Source organism: Carassius auratus, chromosome 40 (genome assembly GCF_003368295.1).
Source record: "Carassius auratus strain Wakin chromosome 40, ASM336829v1, whole genome shotgun sequence".
Lineage (NCBI taxonomy): Eukaryota > Metazoa > Chordata > Actinopteri > Cypriniformes > Cyprinidae > Carassius > Carassius auratus.
In genome coordinates this window covers 17272975-17292454 of record NC_039282.1, presented here as the reverse complement: position 1 = coordinate 17292454, position 19480 = coordinate 17272975, and the positions used below count along the sequence as shown (strand labels likewise).

The window sequence follows — 19480 nt, the reverse complement described above, 5'->3', positions numbered from 1 at the left end:
GATCGATTTATTTCAGAGTTTCTGCAACCTTTGAATTGAAGCCTTTCCATAAAGCTTCTAACCATATGGAAATTAGCATTTTTAGCATTTTCTTGTGTTGAATTTTGGGGTAAAATTGTGCAGAATAGATTTAAATATGATAAAATGTGTTTGTGACAATGTTTGCGTGTGCCTAAGGTTGCTGACTCGAATGATACCCGTTGTTTTCCAAACTTTAAAACCAGAATGACCTTTACATAAACTGTAAACTGCAGGTGAAACAAGGTTTCCTTTACTTATTTAGGATCTACTGCACATCCAAAAGAAAGCATAACATATTTCAAATCTGCTGTTACTTGAACAGCCCAGCCATGTGAGGTATGTCTTACCTGGGACGATGGAGACAGTGTCCTTCTCCCAGGACACCACACTGACGTACTCCTGCACAGCAGAGGGGATGAGGCACTTGAAGACGGCCACGTTGCCCCGCATGGACCTTTGGTCCGCCACGCGAACCGTGTAAGGTTCCCTGAACACTGTTCACAATGAGCCAGAAGACAAACAAAAGTTAAAATTTAATTATAAATTGTTGTAATTATCTTTATTTACATTTTGAATTATTATTTTTATACAGATTATTTGTATTTTATTGTATCAAACATCAGTATCAAATGCTAATTTAATGGCAAACCCAAGAGTAATACATTTAAAATAATCATAATTAGAATAACATTCAGTCAGTTGTACACACTAATTTAAAATGAATAAATAAATAAACAAATGTATTAATTAATACAAGACGGTTAATTATATAAAATCTATAAATAAAATTTTTGAGAAAAAAATACATTTTCCCCAAAGTGTTTGCTTTTTTGTGCATCCAAATAGAGCTGATCTGAGACCAATGCATTCATTTTATTAAACATATATTGCTAGTTTCTGAGTTCTGAATCTTTTTTTGTCAAGAGGTGTTCAAGGGTTCAGGAAGTGGCCTTTTTAAAAATCACCCTGGAAATGCATGCAGACGGCAATGAGCGGACGCCGCTGCACAGCCTCTGGAGCTGTCAGAAACATTTGCCCCTGCAAAAGGGACCCCCTCTCTGCACCTGACAACCGGAACCAGGCCGAAAACATCCATAGAGGAGAAGAACACACAAACCGAGCAGGGTACGACGATGTTATTTACGGGTGAGGAGATCCTCCTACGGTAAAGGGCGACGAGGGAACGCGAGAAGATTAAAGGAGGCGCTGAATTTCATTTTAATTTCAGAGACTCAATTTGCTTTGTGTCTTTCATCAACATCTATTTACTTACGGATTTTAATTTCTCCCTCGCATCTTTGGGGAAGTAACGCAAGACACAGAGCAAGGGCATCTCATTCAGGAACATGACGCCGCAAATTTGATCACACAGTCGGGGGATGTTTTCAGAGAACTCTGTGGGTATTGCAATTGGATTCGCGGGAAATTCAACTACACAGCTTTTCCACCCCATCAGAAAAGAGACTGATCATAAGAATTCATGAAATGTGGTAATCACCACACTCCTCACCCCCTCCTGTCTCACTTTCACTTTCTACCTCTATTACTATATATATATAATTAACGCCTGGCTTGCGGGTGAATTTCCTTGGCCATTAATAACGGCATCTGTCAGGTGCCAGAGTGTCACCCATAGTGAGGCGAATCATTGTCCTTGTCTGATGGTTAAGTCATGAATCGTTGAGTCCAGTCATTATATTTCTTTATTTATTTTTTTCTACATATTTAACCGGTTTGTAAAAAGTTGTAACTTGTTGTAAGTAAGTTAAAACGTGCTGTGTATATTTGCCCACTGTTAACTAACCAGCTTCTTACAGATGCAGATGAGATTTGAATCAATAGAACAAATCGATAGAACTCCCTATTACACACAGGACTCCATAGTCTACAAATAATCATTTATTCAGTCATTGATTGACTGTGAGTCTTGGGCCTTATTGAATTTCTAAAGACAAACTAACTCAAACAGGCCCTCTATTAGCTAGTTTTATATTCACCTCAACTCGGATTGTGCTACACTTGGCTGTGGAATGTTGTTTTACAGCGGTGGGAAGAGTGTAAACAAGCCAAAACATCTCTAAGGCTTCAATAATGCATGCATAAAATTCACAGACGAATTTGCCGACAACAATAGCAGATAGCATTTTTTATGGGCAAATGACTCTCCGTCTTGATGTGCGGCATCATTAGAATGTTACTGATGCCTGACTATACTCATCGGTTGCTTGGAAACGGACTGACACACGGGCTGGTGCTCTCTTTCTCCTTTTGCGCACACCAGGAGGACTGAGTCCTGTATCACCATCGCTTAAATAATTAACTGGAATGAAACCAAATACCGTATTTACTTATTCATGATGCAAGACGTTAAAAAAGGGGGGGGGGGACCACACTGAATAAGAATGAGGCGGTGAAAGGTGCTCATTAATGTAATGGTGAAGAGAAAAAAAAAAATGAACATGACCTACCAGGAGGCAAGAAGCCAAAGAAACAAAGGGCTGAAAGAAAGGAAGAGTGAGTCTGTCACAGTGCACCTGTCACACTCGACGCACGGGGTCTGTGTTTAACACTCAAACTGATTTTAGACAAAATTACTAGGCCACTTTCCATTAAAAATGCTACTATAGGATTAAAGAGGTCATATAGTTAATATAGCACAGCTTCTTCTAGGCAAATTTCTGCATTTAACTCAAAGCCTTGTTCATCTTTATACTACTTTCAATTACCTGCTTCACACTACACTCAAAGGATCAAAAGGTGGATGGATGGATGGATGGATGGATGGATGGATGGATGGACAAAAAGATGACAGACAGACAGACAGAGATGGTTGACAAAATGATGGAGAAGATGGATAAACAGACAGAAACAATACCCAGGAAAAACATAGATTGATAAACAGAGAGAATGACAGATGAACAGATAAACAGACAGATGAAGATATACAGGAGAGACAGGCCCAGGAAGATAGATAGATAGATAGATAGATAGATAGATAGATAGATAGATAGATAGATAGATAGATAGATAGACAGACAGACAGACAGACAGACAGACAGACAGACAGACCGATAGATAGATAGATAGATAGATAGATAGATAGATAGATAGATAGATAGATAGATAGATAGATAGATAGATAGATAGATAGATAGATAGATCGATCGATAGAAGCCTGTCTTTAGTATACAGGAAAATAGGGACACAAACAATTTACATCCTAAGAGCGAGACACTGTAAAAGGCTAAATGAAAAATGAACAGTGAGTACAAGGAGGAACACACACTCATATGAAGCCCTCATAGGGAGATTTTCATAAATTTAGAGCTATCCACACAGGTGCCCGTGCTATTATTGGCACAGGATCAGCATGCAGAAGAGTGGGTGAGAAAAGAGGAGGAGGGAGAGAAAGAGAGAGAGAGAGAGAGACATGCATGGGGGGGGGGGGGGGTGTCATACAGTGAGTTGTCAGCTGTCATCATTCTCTAGTGCCACCTGAGACATTCAGCGCCACACCCTGCCCCTCCCCTCACCATACCCATGGTAACCCCTCAGTGCCAGGATCTGATTGGCTGGTGAGGGAGCCTCAGTGTTGGGTTCCTCAGGGCTCTGTGAGGGTTGCTAGGTCCACTTGCAGTTTTGCTGCATCTCAGCACTTAATTGATTAATTAGTGTAATTATCCGAGGCGAAAGTCACCCCCGTCTTGTCGCTGGTTGGTAGGTAATTCATTCCATCCTCTGAGACTTTAATGTTAATGCGGGTAAGGTGGAAAAAGTAGCAAGTACCGAACTCGCCTGGTTACATTTGAAGAATCATTCAAGCTGCTGTTATTTATAATGGTGTGAGATCGGCGGTGCTCGATGGGGTTATTTCTGGTAAATTCGGAGTAGGTGAATGTGTATGTGTGTGTGAGATGGGAACTCTAGCTTAGAGGACAGATGGAGACTGGGAGACAGGAGGGACACTGGCACTGCACAGCCTGGCATAAGAGTGAGTGTGTGAGTGTAAGGAGGTGTATGGATATCCCTCGCTGTTGCTGGGCGGCCAGCCCCACTCACGAGCGGTGACCTTGGCACTGAATGGGAGGGTCAGTCAGCCAACTGTCTGTATCAATGTGTGCCCGTCTGTGCGCTGCTTTTTAAAGCAGCCAGGTCAACCGGCCGGCCACTGGGTCATCCATTTGGCACTTACATTCTTATTTAGGTTAGCAATATGACGGCCACTACTTCTGCTGTTACTGCAGATGTTAAGAACTCATGTTCCACATGTAACCTGTAACTGTTTCCCCTCTCTGCCACATCGCCTACGTTGGCAATGCTCTTTTCGAAGTCTGTAAAGAAATGCTGATGGAAACTATAGACTCGTATGACCCCTTAAAGAAAGATTTTGAAGAAAATGTAAAATCAGAAAAGAAATAAATCCATATGATGGCATGTGCAATATTGTTCTTTTTACACTATCAAACTTTAAGGAACATCAAAATATATTGAATAAAACCACGACATGACTTCACCTTTTTTTTTCCTTGGGAAATTGAGACTGGCTTATAAATGATGTATAATCATATGTCATACCACAAAGACCAGCACTGTCATGGGCTGTTCCTTGTGCGACTAAAACCATTAACAGCAAGTGGTTGCCAACACTGACCTTTACTCATTGCACTTTTACTACCATATAAATACAGTGAATAGATGGATAGACGGATAGATAGATGGATGGGTGGAATCAGGTTTACCTGCTTTGACACGAATGCTAGGGCTGCGGATCTTGCCGGCCTGGTTCTCGGCAGTGCAGAAGTAGTCATTATCATGAATGAAGCTGTTGAAGGCAGAGGGGGAGAAAGGGTAGAGCTGCAGCGTGCCGTTGGCGTGAACATGGCGGATGTGCGGCACGTCGTAGATGTCATCGCCGGTGGCCAGGTACCAGCGGAGGACGGCATGGGGGGCGCCACCCGCAGGACAGGGCAGGGACACCCCCACTGAGCTGGAGAAGGTCACTCTCTGCAGGGAAGCATTCACAAAGTACAGCCGCGTCGAGACCACATCCTCGCTGTGCACTGGAAGGGAGACAACATGGTCAGTCGCGAAGTAACCAAAGCGATTTATTCTTCAAATAACACACCTGGACAGGTAAAGGGGTCAAAGCATGCTTGTTCCTTTAGGTTACTGTACTTTGAAATCATAAAAGAACCACATGTCATTCTGGCAAACTTCCACCTCAAATTCACGTCTGGTAAAGTGCACGCCATGTTCTGATTGGATTATCCCAGAGACATTGCCACTGGGTCAGCACAACTCAATTCAAATTTAGAAATCAATCACTGGATTGGGAAGATGATGTAACCACAAATTGTTTTATATCTTATTATCTGTCTGTCATTTTCCAAGTACACAATCTAAGGTCAGCTTGTCACTACTGTTGCTAGTCATAAGTGTTCCCTAAAGACAACCAGTTAGGTTGTCGCATGTCCATCGTTCGAAAAAGTTGGTTCAACATAATTTTACTTTGTTGCACGTCCATCCTTCAACCACATTGGTTCAACATATTTAATGTCGATGTCATAACTGGCGTTACTGCTGATACTTAATAGGATAAATTAACTACTCTAGCTAGTCATAACTGTTTCCCAAAGCCGCAGTTACTTTGTCACATGTTGGTTGTTTGAAACAAGTTGGTTCAAACTTTTATTGATGTTTGAGCTGTCACATATTTGTTGTTCGAACCTTGTTGGTCCATAACTTTTTTTTACAGTTTGCATCAAACCGGTTGGTAGAGTAATAATTTATGCTAATTATTCAGTGCAAGAATGAAATAATAGCTGTGTCATTTCGATGGCTGCGCCCTCTAGAGGTTGAATTTATTGGCAGTATTGTTAGTCAACTATGGTTGCAAGTGTTGACACTGTGTTGACATTATTTTGATTAACTTAAAGATGTAGAATAAATCTATACCACAGGTCGAGAGCTGTAGTTCCAACCATACAATTATGTGATAATGTTTGTGAATGCTAATTGGAACAATGTTTTACAATGGCACAAACTGTTTAAAAGTCTTCACAAGCTTTGTCAGCTCAACAATCTATGTTGTAAACAACAGTACCATCAAGTACTTCTACCCCTTACAGTCTTGTTTTTGTTTGTCAAAACCTAAATATGGAGCTACCCTGACTAAGGTCTACAGAATGTTGAAATGACTCCTTGTAAAACAGAAAATGCTGCAATTTACACAAACGCAAACACAGAAGAAAATGAACAAAGCCAGAGGCAGAAATCAGCAAGGCTTCCAAACAAAAGCCAACTTTGTCCACAGCATGAGTGGGTTTTTACTCGCCATTCACGTCTTTTTATTTGTATGTTTCTTGGCAGATGCTTCCTTGCCAAAGCGATTTATCCTACCTTAACCCAAATGACAGCGATAACAGCACAGTTATAGGACAGGCATTAAAGAATATCACTAATCTAATATGTGTGCCGTGTGAGCTGTGCTGAATGCTGCCATCTGATAGGAGAATAAATAGGTCATAGAACCCCCGCTATGTATCTACAAACCTCTCTGACAGCTAATGTGGATCAGACAATCATTCCCTCTTGGTGTATTACCAAATCCAGACTACTGTGAGAAAAGAGAAAAAAGGGGTGGTTTGTGTAAATTAATACACATGCTAATTTCGCAGCATAGCTAATGATGTCCTTTAAAGGCAGCGTTTTAGAGATTTACCATTCTGGCATCTCTATTATCTGCAGGCTCTATTACGGATTACATGGTTTGGGTGGGATGACTCTGTATCTTTTTGTATTCAGAGAATTGCTTAGCTCAGCTCTGGCTCCAAGCCAAGGGAGACACAAGCCCAAAGCAAGAGAATTTTCTTCTAAGGCAATTACATTTAATTAATGCCCCCCACCAGGTTTATGTCAACAATGCCTGGATTAACCCCCATTCGTGTGATTCTCATTGTGTTTGATAGAATAATGGTGACATGCTACCATGGCATTAAAGTCAATGGGGTACCTATAAGGTTCCATATACTGAACTGACAGCTTTGCAATAAATAATAATTGGAATTTATACCCAATAACAATGAATATTGGGTTCAGTTCATCTGAAAAATGAAAATGTTGCTTATTTTAAATCAACTGAAGTCCCAATTTTCTTTTATTGTAAGGAAAAGAGCAGCTTGGACATTCTATACAATAGCTTCTTTTGTGTGCCATGCAAAACAGTAATTTATATGGATTTTGATATTCTAACGTTTTTCTTACTTTTGACAATTATAGGCTACTCAATTTAAAGGTTTACAAGGGACAATAATATCATTTATAATAATGAAAAAAATCATGCAAAATGTCAAACATAAATACATGCAAAACAAAATGAAGAACAAGAAAAAAGTAATGCTAAAAAAAATTGAAAGGCTGAGATTAGAGCTAAAGCTTTTACTGGGTAAGGTGGGGGTTTGGATTCTTTCTATCTCCATCCATCACATCTCTCCCTCTCTTTTTATGTTCCCATAGAACATGAAGGGATATGTTATGTGATTGGAATTTGTACGCCAGACGCAGAGAGTTAAATCCATATAATCTCCTTTCACATTTAACACACACAGAGCCTTCCTGGCCTGATAATCGCAGCATGGTGGAGGGCCTCTATCGCTTCCCCTCTCACTCTGCCCTGAGGGGAGGGCCGATTATGGAGGTGGGTGTCAGGTGCTAGGGGGCAAGAGTCCAGACAGAACCAGGTCTAGAGCATACAGAGTGGTATGTTAGATGGGTGGGGTGTGCCAACAGGAGTCACAGGTTGCAAGCGAATGAAATAAAATCCTTTTCATTGTTCACGCTTTGCATGAAAGCCTTGGTTACATTAGAAATGGACTGGACTGGCAGTTCTCAACCTTTATAACTACAAAGTCCCTACAGTCAAGACTTAATTTAAAAGACTGCCTACATAACTATGATGTTTCCATTTCTTTCACAACATTTTTAATAATACAGTAAATAGTGGGTCAGTTAATACATTTAAATGATGTAAATAATGTGATTATGTGATAATGTCAGGATTTTTAAGATTTTTTATTGGTTAACAGTAATACATTGTTCCTATTTAAAATAAATAAAACAAAATAAATAGCTGTCACACTGATTTTAACTGTTTAAAGCAAAAACAACAAGTGTGAATATCTTTAAGGAGTAGAAAAGAAAATGTTTTAGATCCAGTTGTGAACCAATATATGTCACGTTTTAAGAGGACTATTTTAAAAGTTGTCAATTTTGCTTTGTTGTATTCTGCAATAAAATAAATAAATACATATTGCAGTGCAAGAGCAGTGAAATAACACTGTTGCATTTGAATTCATAAATTATTTTATAACAATTTATAACGTTTAATTATTTTAATAAACTAAACAATTGTTTATTTTTAAGTAATTTTAAGGGAGTTCTTTAGCCCCCTTGATAGTTTAAAGACCCCCCAGCCCCCACCCCAGTTGAGAACCCCTGGTCAACTCTCATTGTAGTGCCACAGTTACAATGACAAGTCTAGGATTTGAAGCAAATGTTTGACCCAAGCCTTTGTCTAAATAACCTCTGGGATTCAGCATTAGAGTTAAACAGCAAAGATTCTTGACATGCTCAAAATGGAACAGTCCCTGGCTGCCGTCAGCCTTATGTGCTATTTGGGACAAGAGCAGAGTGCACTCTATCCTGGTTTCTGAGCTGTGACAAATATAATTCAGAGAGCCCTTTTCAGGACCATGGACAGTGACTAAATGGTCCCTAAACACATTTCAGCACCAAAGACAGCGCCAATCTCCTCTCCATGGAAATGCAACTCAAAACTAAGCATAAACAAACATCTGTTAATCTGTAATAGCTCCCTACATATATAACATCTCTCTCTTATTATTGGACAAACAAAAGCAAACGCCGCCCTGCTCGTGGCGAAAGCAAATATAGACAATAGCAGAAAGCCTGCATGACAACACATCAGTTCACAGTAGATCTAAAGAAAACACAGCAACACTGAGAAATATGGTCATGGTCATATTGAAATGGGATGAAAAACAGGTCAACTGGTTAGTCCCCCTGCCCCCATCCCTTTTTGCCTTTACAGATTATAGCCTAAAGCATAAACCCCCATAATAAAGATTGTAATATCTATAATCTCACAGTGGGTTTCTGGGTAAGGGGTTGTGGATCCAAAAGGGACAGCCTGGGGATATCACCCCCACTGTCTGGGTGATGGTGGCGGGGGGAAAGGAAAAGCTTGAGAGCAGGACAGCTGCAGTTTGTCCTCCATACTAACAGGTGTCACTTTTGTGAAGCTAATAGAAAGTGTTCCCATTCTCAGTTCTGGGCTACCACAGGACCTCTGTTCATAGGAGTTAATAACCTGAGCTGTAGAGGGCTTGTGAGTAACTACCCTAAAGGTGTGGTCACATTTACCATTCTTCTATGAAATTTTGTTTGCAAAATTTATTTCAATAGGAATCAATGCAATGGTGAGTTTTGTGTGAGTGCAAAAAAGTTCCCTATACAGATTTCACTCAAGTTGGTCAGACAAATTTACCGCACTAGAAAGCTGCTTAGTTTTAAAGTTTCTGAGCTGTTCATTCATCGCCACACTACTGACTATGGAAAATTCCCCTTGAAAAATGTCACCTACATTTGGCTAATGTGACCTCACCTTAAAGCTGCAGAAAATGACATCATTACACTGACTGGCATAAAAGCATGCACAATTGCAAACTGTTCTATCCTTAGCTGACGATTTCACACTTTTAAGACACAGTAAATAAAGTCATTGTTAAAACCTAATATATTATATCTAAATATTAGCCAATATATGTTGCTTACAATAAAATGTCCAAATACACAGCCAATTTTAAATGGCCACAAATGTAAAAAAAAAAAAAAATTTAGAACTAGGATTAAGAAGTTAATAATAAAAAATAAATTATAAAATAAATAAAATTATATATATATATATATGTGTGTGTGTGTGTGTGTGTGTGTGTGTGTGTGTGTGTGTGTGTGTGTGCGTGTGTGTTGTACATAATGGGCCAATCTTGATGTTTGAAAAGGTAAAATTTGCAGAAACAGTAAAAGCAATGTAAATACGTACATATAATTCATATAAAATTAAATACATTTTAATTAAATAAATACATTTAAAATCAATTTGTGATTTTAGCAGACACATTTATCCAAAGCGACTTACAGTGCATTCAGGCTAACAGTTTTTAACCAAACATGTGTCCCCTGGGAACTGAACCCACAACCTTGCACTGCTAATGCAATGCTCTACCACTTGAGCCACAGGAACACCTATGTATATGTATAAAGACTGTCAAGAGCATGTCAATAAGAAAACAAAGCCAGAACCTGGACACTTTAGGTGATTTAGTAATCATTTCCAGGTAAAAAGAGAACGTACAGTCACCCTAAGCAACGTGGTCAATGAAAATAAATTTAAGTGAACATATTTGTTGATACTGTGCATGAAACCACACAGAAAAAAACCTTGGAAACATATCGACAGCAGTACCCACATAAACCACACAAAAATGACTGACCACTATATCTATGGACTTCATATGTCCATGGACATATGTTGGGATATTTAGGATAGATGTTCATTAATTTAGGGGAGTCTTAAAGAGAGAAAACACAATTTCTTCTCCATTTGGTTCTGACTTCTGTGTGAGGGCTAACGAAGCCCTGCAGCTCCTTGCCATTCTCGGTGCCATATGCCAAACGTGGGAAAGGGCTGGGAATGCTGAAGCGCTCCATTAATGATGCCCATTTTCCCTATCTTTCTGTCTAACTCTCAAGATGGACGCACTATTCTCCACCCACTTCCTCAAACTGAAAAAAAAAATTCCTGCTCAAAAATGTCTTTGCTCATCATTTCCTGTTGTTTTTCTTTCCTTCTCACCATCTCTTCCTGTTAATCGCCTTCCATTTTCCTCTTTCCCATATTTATTTTTATGTGGTCCTTTTACTTGCACATTTGTACAACACACACACACTCACTCACACACACACACACACACACACACACACATATATATATATATATATATATATATATATATATATATATATATATATATATATATATATATATATATATGCCATTTTCATTTCAACTGAACAAAGATAGATAGATAGATAGATAGATAGATAGATAGATAGATAGATAGATAGATAGATAGATAGATAGATAGATAGATAGATAGATAGATAGATAGATAGATAGATAGATAGATAGATTTGTTCAGTTTTTTTGTTCAGTTGCTATGAAAATGGCATTTAAATATTTATTGCGGACTGCCCAGACTATTGCCAATGGTGAGCCGCTATGCATAATGCAGCTCTCTCAGTTGCTCATCTGCATTTGCTTAGAAACACACACTCTCTCTCACACACACACATGCACACGCATAGATCTTCACACCCTGTCCCCAAAGAAATCCACACACAATCTCTCTTTCGATCACTCTGTCTCACCTACATAAATATGTCTAAATGCAGACACATATTTTTGGGGCACGCAACTGTTCGACAACAACACAATTCAACCCTCTATTTGCCTCCGAGCCTCCCAGTTAATTTATTTGCTGATTGTTCAAGGGCCATTTCCGCTGTCAAGCCTGTCTATATCGTGCTACAATGCAGCACTTTTTTATTTATTTTTTACAGATTCCAGTGTCATAATGTTTTCTTTAACCTTTTAAAATAACTCATGAAATTAAGAGAGAGAGGGCTGACTTTCTTGCTCCGTTTTTTTTACATTTGCTCGGACAATCCACTTATCAAACTGATAATCATTTATGCACGGTGCAGTCAAGGAAAAATCAATACTACAGGCACTGAGTAACTTCAGCTGAGTCTAAAGTCAGCCCTACACTACATCCAGTTATAAATGGGTTACGATAGCAAGAACGAGGTGTGTGTGTGTGTGTGTGTGTGAGTCTGACAATTCTTCATTGCTAGGCTGAGAAGGACACATGTACACTTGTGTTTATATTACATTTGTTCTGGTATATTAGAGTAGATCTCGCCTGCCACTGTTGTCCCTGTGATTGTTCAGTGCTTTGCGTGAGTGAGCTTGAGTGGATTGGAAACCAGTCACGTTACCTCAATAGTATGGCAGTCTCTTTAAGACGAGAGTAGAAGAGTAGAAGAGTTATATATCTATCCGTTTGGTTATATAATAAGCATGTTGCGTACATCTATATTGTTCAGTTTACATAATGAATAAAATATGCGGTCATGTGTGCGAGTGAGGCTGATACACGTGGTTTGAAATGCATTAGGGTTTGGATTTTGAAACAGGTGAGGGTTCTCCCTTATTTGCATGTTACTGCAGCGTCAGAAAAAAAAGAAAGAAACACACACACACACACAAATTAAAATAATAATAATTCAGCATTTGCAGAAGTAGCTCAGACTTCAAAGAGTTAAAGAGTCAATAAAATGTGTATTTGAACAAATCCCCTGTGTTTCAGGTAGATTATAAACTGGAGTTTAAATATTTTAAACTGTCCCTCTTAACCTATAAGTGAGATGCAGGTGATCTGCAACAGGAGCTGCATGAATCATAACTTCTGTGGTTCTTGTTATTAAAGCAGTTGTTTCAAAACTAAACTGACAAATATGAAACCACAGAGGAATTTACTACACACATTTATTATTATTATTATTATTATTATTATTATTATTATTATTATTATTATTATTATTATTATTATTATTATTATATTGTTTGAGTACACACAAAACATAAATAAATAAATAAATACATAAACAAACAAACAAACAAATAAATAAATAAATAAATAAATAAATAAATAAATAAATAAATAATAATAATAATAATAATAATAATAATAATAATAATAATAATAATAATAATAAATCACTTGCTATTCTTAATTCAGACAATTTATAATCTGATCTGTTGTTAACGGTTAAAAGAAAATATGTAATCTTATTGAAATCAACAGTTTTTCAGTGTATTAAATATAGATCCAGTTTAGTCTACATTCAACATCAAACTACTTTAATTTGTAAATTAACATATATCAGCATATCGTAAGATATCAAAGTTTTGGACACACACCCACACTCACACAAACACAAACACTGTAGCACACCATCACGTTAGGGACACTGGACACAGAAAAGACTTTTACCTGAACGTTTATGCTGTGCTCCTCTTCTGCATACAATTATAGATAATCAGTATTTAGACTAACTATTTATGTCTTTCCTATTTATAACTTATATATAACTTACGTATAACTTTTTAAACTTTTTTTTTTTTTGAGAGTGAATATGTTTATGATATTTAAATAGTTGTGTTGTTTTCAGTGCACATTAGTTCGCAAAGGAAAGCGCTAGAGCAGCGTTCTGTTGCTATGGTTACCTCCTCAGGCTACTTCTGTTCTTAGTGCACTAATTGTAGCAAACGTGTATGCTTATAAAAGTCTATAAAAAAAAAATAATAATAAAAAAACTCCTTAGATCGGTTGCCTTGCGCGCAGTGTCTGGTGTGGATGGACAGGTGTCCCCGGCGCGTCTCGTGCGGCAGGTGCTGTGGTCACGTGCTTAACTCACGGCACGCGAGGTCACCTGTCGGAGCAACGCTAGAGTGACACGTAGTTTCTTAATTTGACCGCACTTCAGCTGAAATGGCAGGTGGGATGGCGGGGTATGATTTTAGGTGGAGAGGGGGAAAATAGCACGGCGCTTAAGCCAGTAAATCTCAGCGGTTACATTTGTGACGCCAATTTTCTTCTGAGAGCTGCAGATGTATTTTACACAGAGTTCAGACTGTCTAGATTTGATACGGATAGTTTACATGTCTGGTGTAAACTGTCACAATACCAGAGCTGATTAATTCCATAAAAGGAAACGTGTAAACTTTGCTATAATACACAAAGCTACAGCTAAAATATTTAACGTCTAAATATACTAATATCCCGAGAGCCCATTATTAAAAACCAAAACACATTAAAACGTGCTGATATTCGTTGATTCTAATGTATTTTTCCAATTCCATATAAAACATTAAAGCGTGATGTCAGTCTAAGTGTTTGAAACTTTCTTGATCACCGAAGCTTTCTTGACCACAGAAGAATAAACCAGGCACTTTGTGAAACTTTTCTGAAACTTTTGTGCACGCAAAAAAAAAAAAAAAAAAAAAAAAAAAAAAAGTGTTATATTGGACTAGCCCATTAAAGGAGTGAAGTGATTTAGCTAGGAACAATTAGGGGTAAATATTAATGACAGTCGTGGAAGGTCCTGTTCAGTCTAAACTATCTCATTCTAAACGAAAAGTTTAAGTGTATATTAATACTACAGTTTCTGAGAGTAAAGTGTTTATAACTGTGACTCATGCTGCTGTCACATAAGCCTTCACTCTTTATTTTTATAGAGGAAGTATCGTGTTATAATGATCGCAGTGTGTCTCCCGACAAAATAACATAGACAGAAGAGAGAAACAGGTGTATATGACAAGTATAACGAGACTGAGAGATAGACAGATCCACACAGACAGACAGACAGACAGAGAGAGAGAGAGAGAGAGAGAGAGAGAGAGAGAGAGAGAGAGAGAGAGAGAGAGAGAGAGAGAGAGATAGAGAGAGATGGAGTCCTTATGGCCAATGACCTGATTTAGTTTTAGAGTGGGGGATGCGGCAGATCTCCTACTAATTGCGCAGCTGGGAAGAACGGGATTTGATGGGGGGAGAAAGAAACCAATTTTGCATATTTCCATGAAGGGGAGACCGGGTGGGATGGAGGTGTCCTGATGTGGAGAGCAGGTTTGACATTGCGAGCAGTTTGGAGGTGAAAACGCATTAAAGTGGGCTTTTTCATGTTAAACTATTTCTGTTAGACATAAACATGCCAGTTAATAACACAAACAACAACAACAACAACAACAACAACAACAACAACAACAATAATAATAATAATAATAATAATAATAATAATAATAATAATAATAATAATAATCCGGGATCCACTCTTAACGGCGTTTTGGACGTGGCAAGCTCCTTTCAATCCGATTTTAATTTAAGGAAATGTTCAGAAAATCGGATTAGGCCGGATAATATCGCAGCCACCACACAAATTTGACGACCTGACGACTGCTGATCCTTAAAAATAAATATTGGACAGACACAGGTACACACACACACACACACACACGGACCCACACTGCCTACAGGCACTTTAGTCTATTCAATGAAGCCAGTCTGTCATAAATAAAATGAATAAAGATACACATCTGTTAAAACGTTTTGTTTCATATTCTAAACACACTTGAGATCTGTCATACTAAGTGTACAATCACATGGATGAATTATATATATATATATATATATATATATATATATATATATATATATATATATATATATATATATATATATATATATATATATATGTTCCGTTAGGGTCTTCTGAAGCCAACACAAAATGCCTCAATAAACTATGGCATTATTAATCAGTTTAATAAAAAAAAAAGATAAACAATTTGCCATTATTTTTTTTTCTAATAATAATAATAATAATAATAACAATAATAATAATAATAATAATTACAATTAGAATTAATTAATTTAATTTATTGTTATTATTTTCAGCAAATTATAACTCACGTGTAAATAACAATGGAAATTTCCACACAAAATACTGCAGCATCCTTTGGTGCCTTATTCATTTTAATTTAGTTGCATCTCCATAAAAAAGACGAGCTGACCCTCGAGACGGCAATTTGCCCTGGATCCGGTTTCCCAGACCGGGGTTCAGGTGTGAAGGCAGGGGGGTAATATGCTACAACTTGCCCGGGTCACGATAATGCATAATGATACATGAAATGACTTTATTTAGGCTACAGTGATTATTCCCTAGCCAAAAAACGACTACAATGTGTTCTTATGACAACATACAATTATTTCGGGAAATGTGTGAAAATGGTTTTTAAGGGGAAATGTTTCTACTTTCCTTGAAAGTGGAAAAGATGGAGGCCCGGCCCTCTCGAAAAAAAAAAAAAAAAAAAAAAAATACGCAGTCCTAATGCATATGCATGTATGATAATTGATGTGCTTTTTACATCTCCTATCGACCGTGTCATCAAAACGCAAGATACATGATAACAAATATATTGTGAAAATGACAGAAAGCACCATATAAATATACGAAGACTGGAAAATAAAAAGAAAACATGGCAAAAATAAAAATGTAAGTTTGTTTGCGACCTCCGTATCCCGTTTTTACGCCCTACTGCACCCTTCCTCACCCATACAAGAACACACACACACATTAATGTACACCACAGTCCTCTTTCACAAACCCACACACACTAAAAGAGAGAGACAGATAATAATTCTGACCTTACATCCTCGAACAAACGACACTGTAAATTAAAATACATCAAATAAAAATGCCTTCTCAGTTTGAAGCATCAAAACTCTAGCAGTGTAAAACCAGGTAAACCGTTTAAATTTCAACTGTTGGTGGGTAAATAACAGTAATCCGTACTTGACAAAGCATTATCAGATAAACAACATTCCCAAATCGATTTCATCCGAAACATATTTTGCAAGTTAATTTTAGAGGGGGGGATAATATGAGCAAAAACTGAAAGCACATCTCCAAGGCAGGAGGGTGAGGGAAGGAGTGGTACATATGCTGTGAGGTGTCAAAAACGAAATTGTTCAGGAGCCATCATGACATAAATTGATGCGTAAAACTAACAGAATGAGCAAATACATAACCTTAATTATGATTTCAGTAAACAACATCTTTGTTTGGCATTAATACAAATTCAGATGTGCCTTATCAAAACCACCATCAGCACAGCCAAACAGGAATCTGTTGGCATAGAAAATGGAGGACCACTAATTGCACCAGTGCTAATTGGAAATGAGGCTGCATATGCCATTCTATATTTTTTTTTTTTTACAGGATCTATGCAGATATATTCATTCTCTACCAAACAAACAAAAAATAAGCACTTTCATTACAACATATCTATCATTAATCCACATAAAGGCATACAGCAGCATTTTACTATAAACAAAGAACAGACATATTCAAATCCTAGGACATTTAGATTCTTATTCATGTCCAGTAAAAAAGTACACCGAGCGCAAACAAATTCCCGCCTCACTGACCAACTCTACTTTTCCCATCAAGCAAACTACAGGAGGCCAGAAGTGTATGGTAAATACACACGACCGATGCAAAATCTGATCCCGTTCTACATATTCATATCTCAACAGCATATTCATATCTTGCATACAAATCATGCTATCTCCCCCATCTTTGCGCACGGGAACATGCAGATCCTACAGCCTCCTAATCTCCTGTTCGTCGATCATCGACTAGAAAAAAAAAAAATGATTTCCCACATTTTAAGCAACTAAAAACATTTCGAAGGAAGTTGTGTTAGTTGTGTTTGGAGGGATAGAAACTTTAAATCCAGATATGTGAGCGCACAATAAAATAAATAGCTGAATCCCCGTTCATTAAACTTGTAACAGTGCGATTTCACGCTCAGAAATGTTCACTTAATTTAATTTAACATAAGCCTAGTGCAGTTTTATTTTAACATTATTAAAAAAAAAAAAAAAAAAAGATAAGAAAATAAAAGAAAAAAGCATGGAATAAACTCACAACATACCTTCTTGAAAAGAATACAGCAGGAGTAAAGTTACCAGCCACATGCCATAAATAGCAGGTATATTTCTCAGGAATGTTTTGCAATCCCGACGTGTGCACTGTGCAGTATGCGGCCAGGCGAGGCTCCGTGCAGGAGTGGTGACGATGCTCCCCGGCGATCTCTCCAGCCCTAGTCCCGGACTCGCCAGCGCCGAGAAGCGGGGAAGACTTTGGTCCCGCCTCTCGTACCCTCCCCTCCGCGGGACCGTCATCCAAGCTGCCCCTCCTTCGGTAGTCAAATGGTACGGCGAGATGGAGAGGTGCTGGTGCGGGGCCAGAGAGAGACACGGCAAGGACGGCGCGCGGAGTTTTGTTGGTGGGGGTGGGTTGAGTGCATCAGGGAGGACAGGACTTAACATGTTGTTGTTGTTTTGAGAGGTCCACGTGGCTGGAGAAAGCCTGTGGCACTCAGTGTTACCTTAGCGCACCTGGGAACTAAATAGCTGCTTTTTACGCACGGATGATCACTTTTCGCGATGACAACGGCTTACCTTTTCCCGCCAGAAATCCTGTATTGATGCAGCGCTGCTGAGAAAAACCTTGTCCGTTCTCCCAAACATTTATATTTGCTGGTTTTAGGAACTTTTCAACAGACCAGGACGGAAAATTGAAGACTGGGAGACCACCTTATACTTTTAGGACACCCTATACCTTTTTTTTTTTTTCTTTTTTCTTTTTTCTTTTTTTTTTTTTTTTTTTTGCTGCAGGGTTTTGAGCGTCATTTTAAAATTAAAGTTCGTGTAAACGTTGTGCGAAAAACGCTCCGCGTACGTTTCTTTCATGTCACTGCTGCTCATTGAGTGACTCGCGTGCGTCCTTAGAGACACTGCACGAGACCCTGACACGCTCTCTTTTTACGTTCACGCATGTGAATGAAGGAGAACGCGAGCTTCGGAGGCGCACCGAGGAATGTCTGAATCGCCGGCATTGTTCCGCGCGAGGAATGAGAGAGGAATGACATGCGAGGGGCGTATCGTGTATTGTCTCGAGTGGCGGATAAGGCTCACAGACCACCCCGGCGTTATCTGTCTGGTATAGTGCCTTACACCACTCAAGTCTGCAAAGAAGAAAAAGAAGAAGGAAACAAAAAGATTAGATTTGATTTAACAGTTGAAATCATTTTAGGCAGCATTATTAAACCCTTACAATTCAGATAAAGCAAATCTGTATAAGCATTTGACAGTTTTTGCATGGAAAATGACAACTCCTTCATCTTAAGAGGAAGAAAAGAGTGTGACAGATGTCTGTGGAGTATTTTGACAAAGATATGTAACAATGCCAGAGTACTGGGTGTAAAATTAAAATATGGCACACAGCACACTACCCCCCCAGGGCAACTTAAGAAATGAAAACAATGTGTAGAGTGATAGTCTGCTACCAATAGTTACAGTGTTTGGTTTGATGGTTCTGGCTCCACACTCCCACATCCTCTTTGGGTAATTATTGAACTGTAACTTGCTGTACTATTATTGATTACAGACTATGTGCAGCCCTGTCAGAGAATCAACCGATACGGAAATCCATCACACTGACATGTGATTCTACACATAATGACAGCGATGTATCATTGCCCAGCCCCAAACACACGCAATGCCTGACCAGTCAGCAACAGATCATTGCAGTGGAATAGTCTTAAGTGAACTTATGTTGTCATCGCAGATCCTTTTTTTACATCAACAATATAAATTATAACTACTGTGCCAAAACTTCAATTCCACAGAAATGT

The 19480-nt window shown here is 38.4% G+C and overlaps 1 protein-coding gene across 4 annotated transcripts in view; it reads right to left on the bottom strand.

Annotated features, from left to right (window-relative positions):
• The window catches only part of LOC113058736 (Down syndrome cell adhesion molecule-like protein 1 homolog), a 111427-nt gene extending 93008 nt beyond the window's left edge, over positions 1–18419 (bottom strand). For all 4 annotated transcript variants that reach the window (XM_026226909.1, XM_026226910.1, XM_026226911.1 and 1 more), the window contains exons 1-3: positions 17717–18419; positions 4761–5081; positions 369–515 (exon numbers count right to left, since the gene is read on the bottom strand). In XM_026226909.1, coding sequence (XP_026082694.1) covers positions 369–515; positions 4761–5081; positions 17717–18113 — 865 coding nt within the window. In that variant the 5' untranslated portion in view covers positions 18114–18419. The remainder of the gene's footprint in view (positions 1–368; positions 516–4760; positions 5082–17716) is intronic.
• Positions 18420–19480: the final 1061 nt, after the last annotated feature.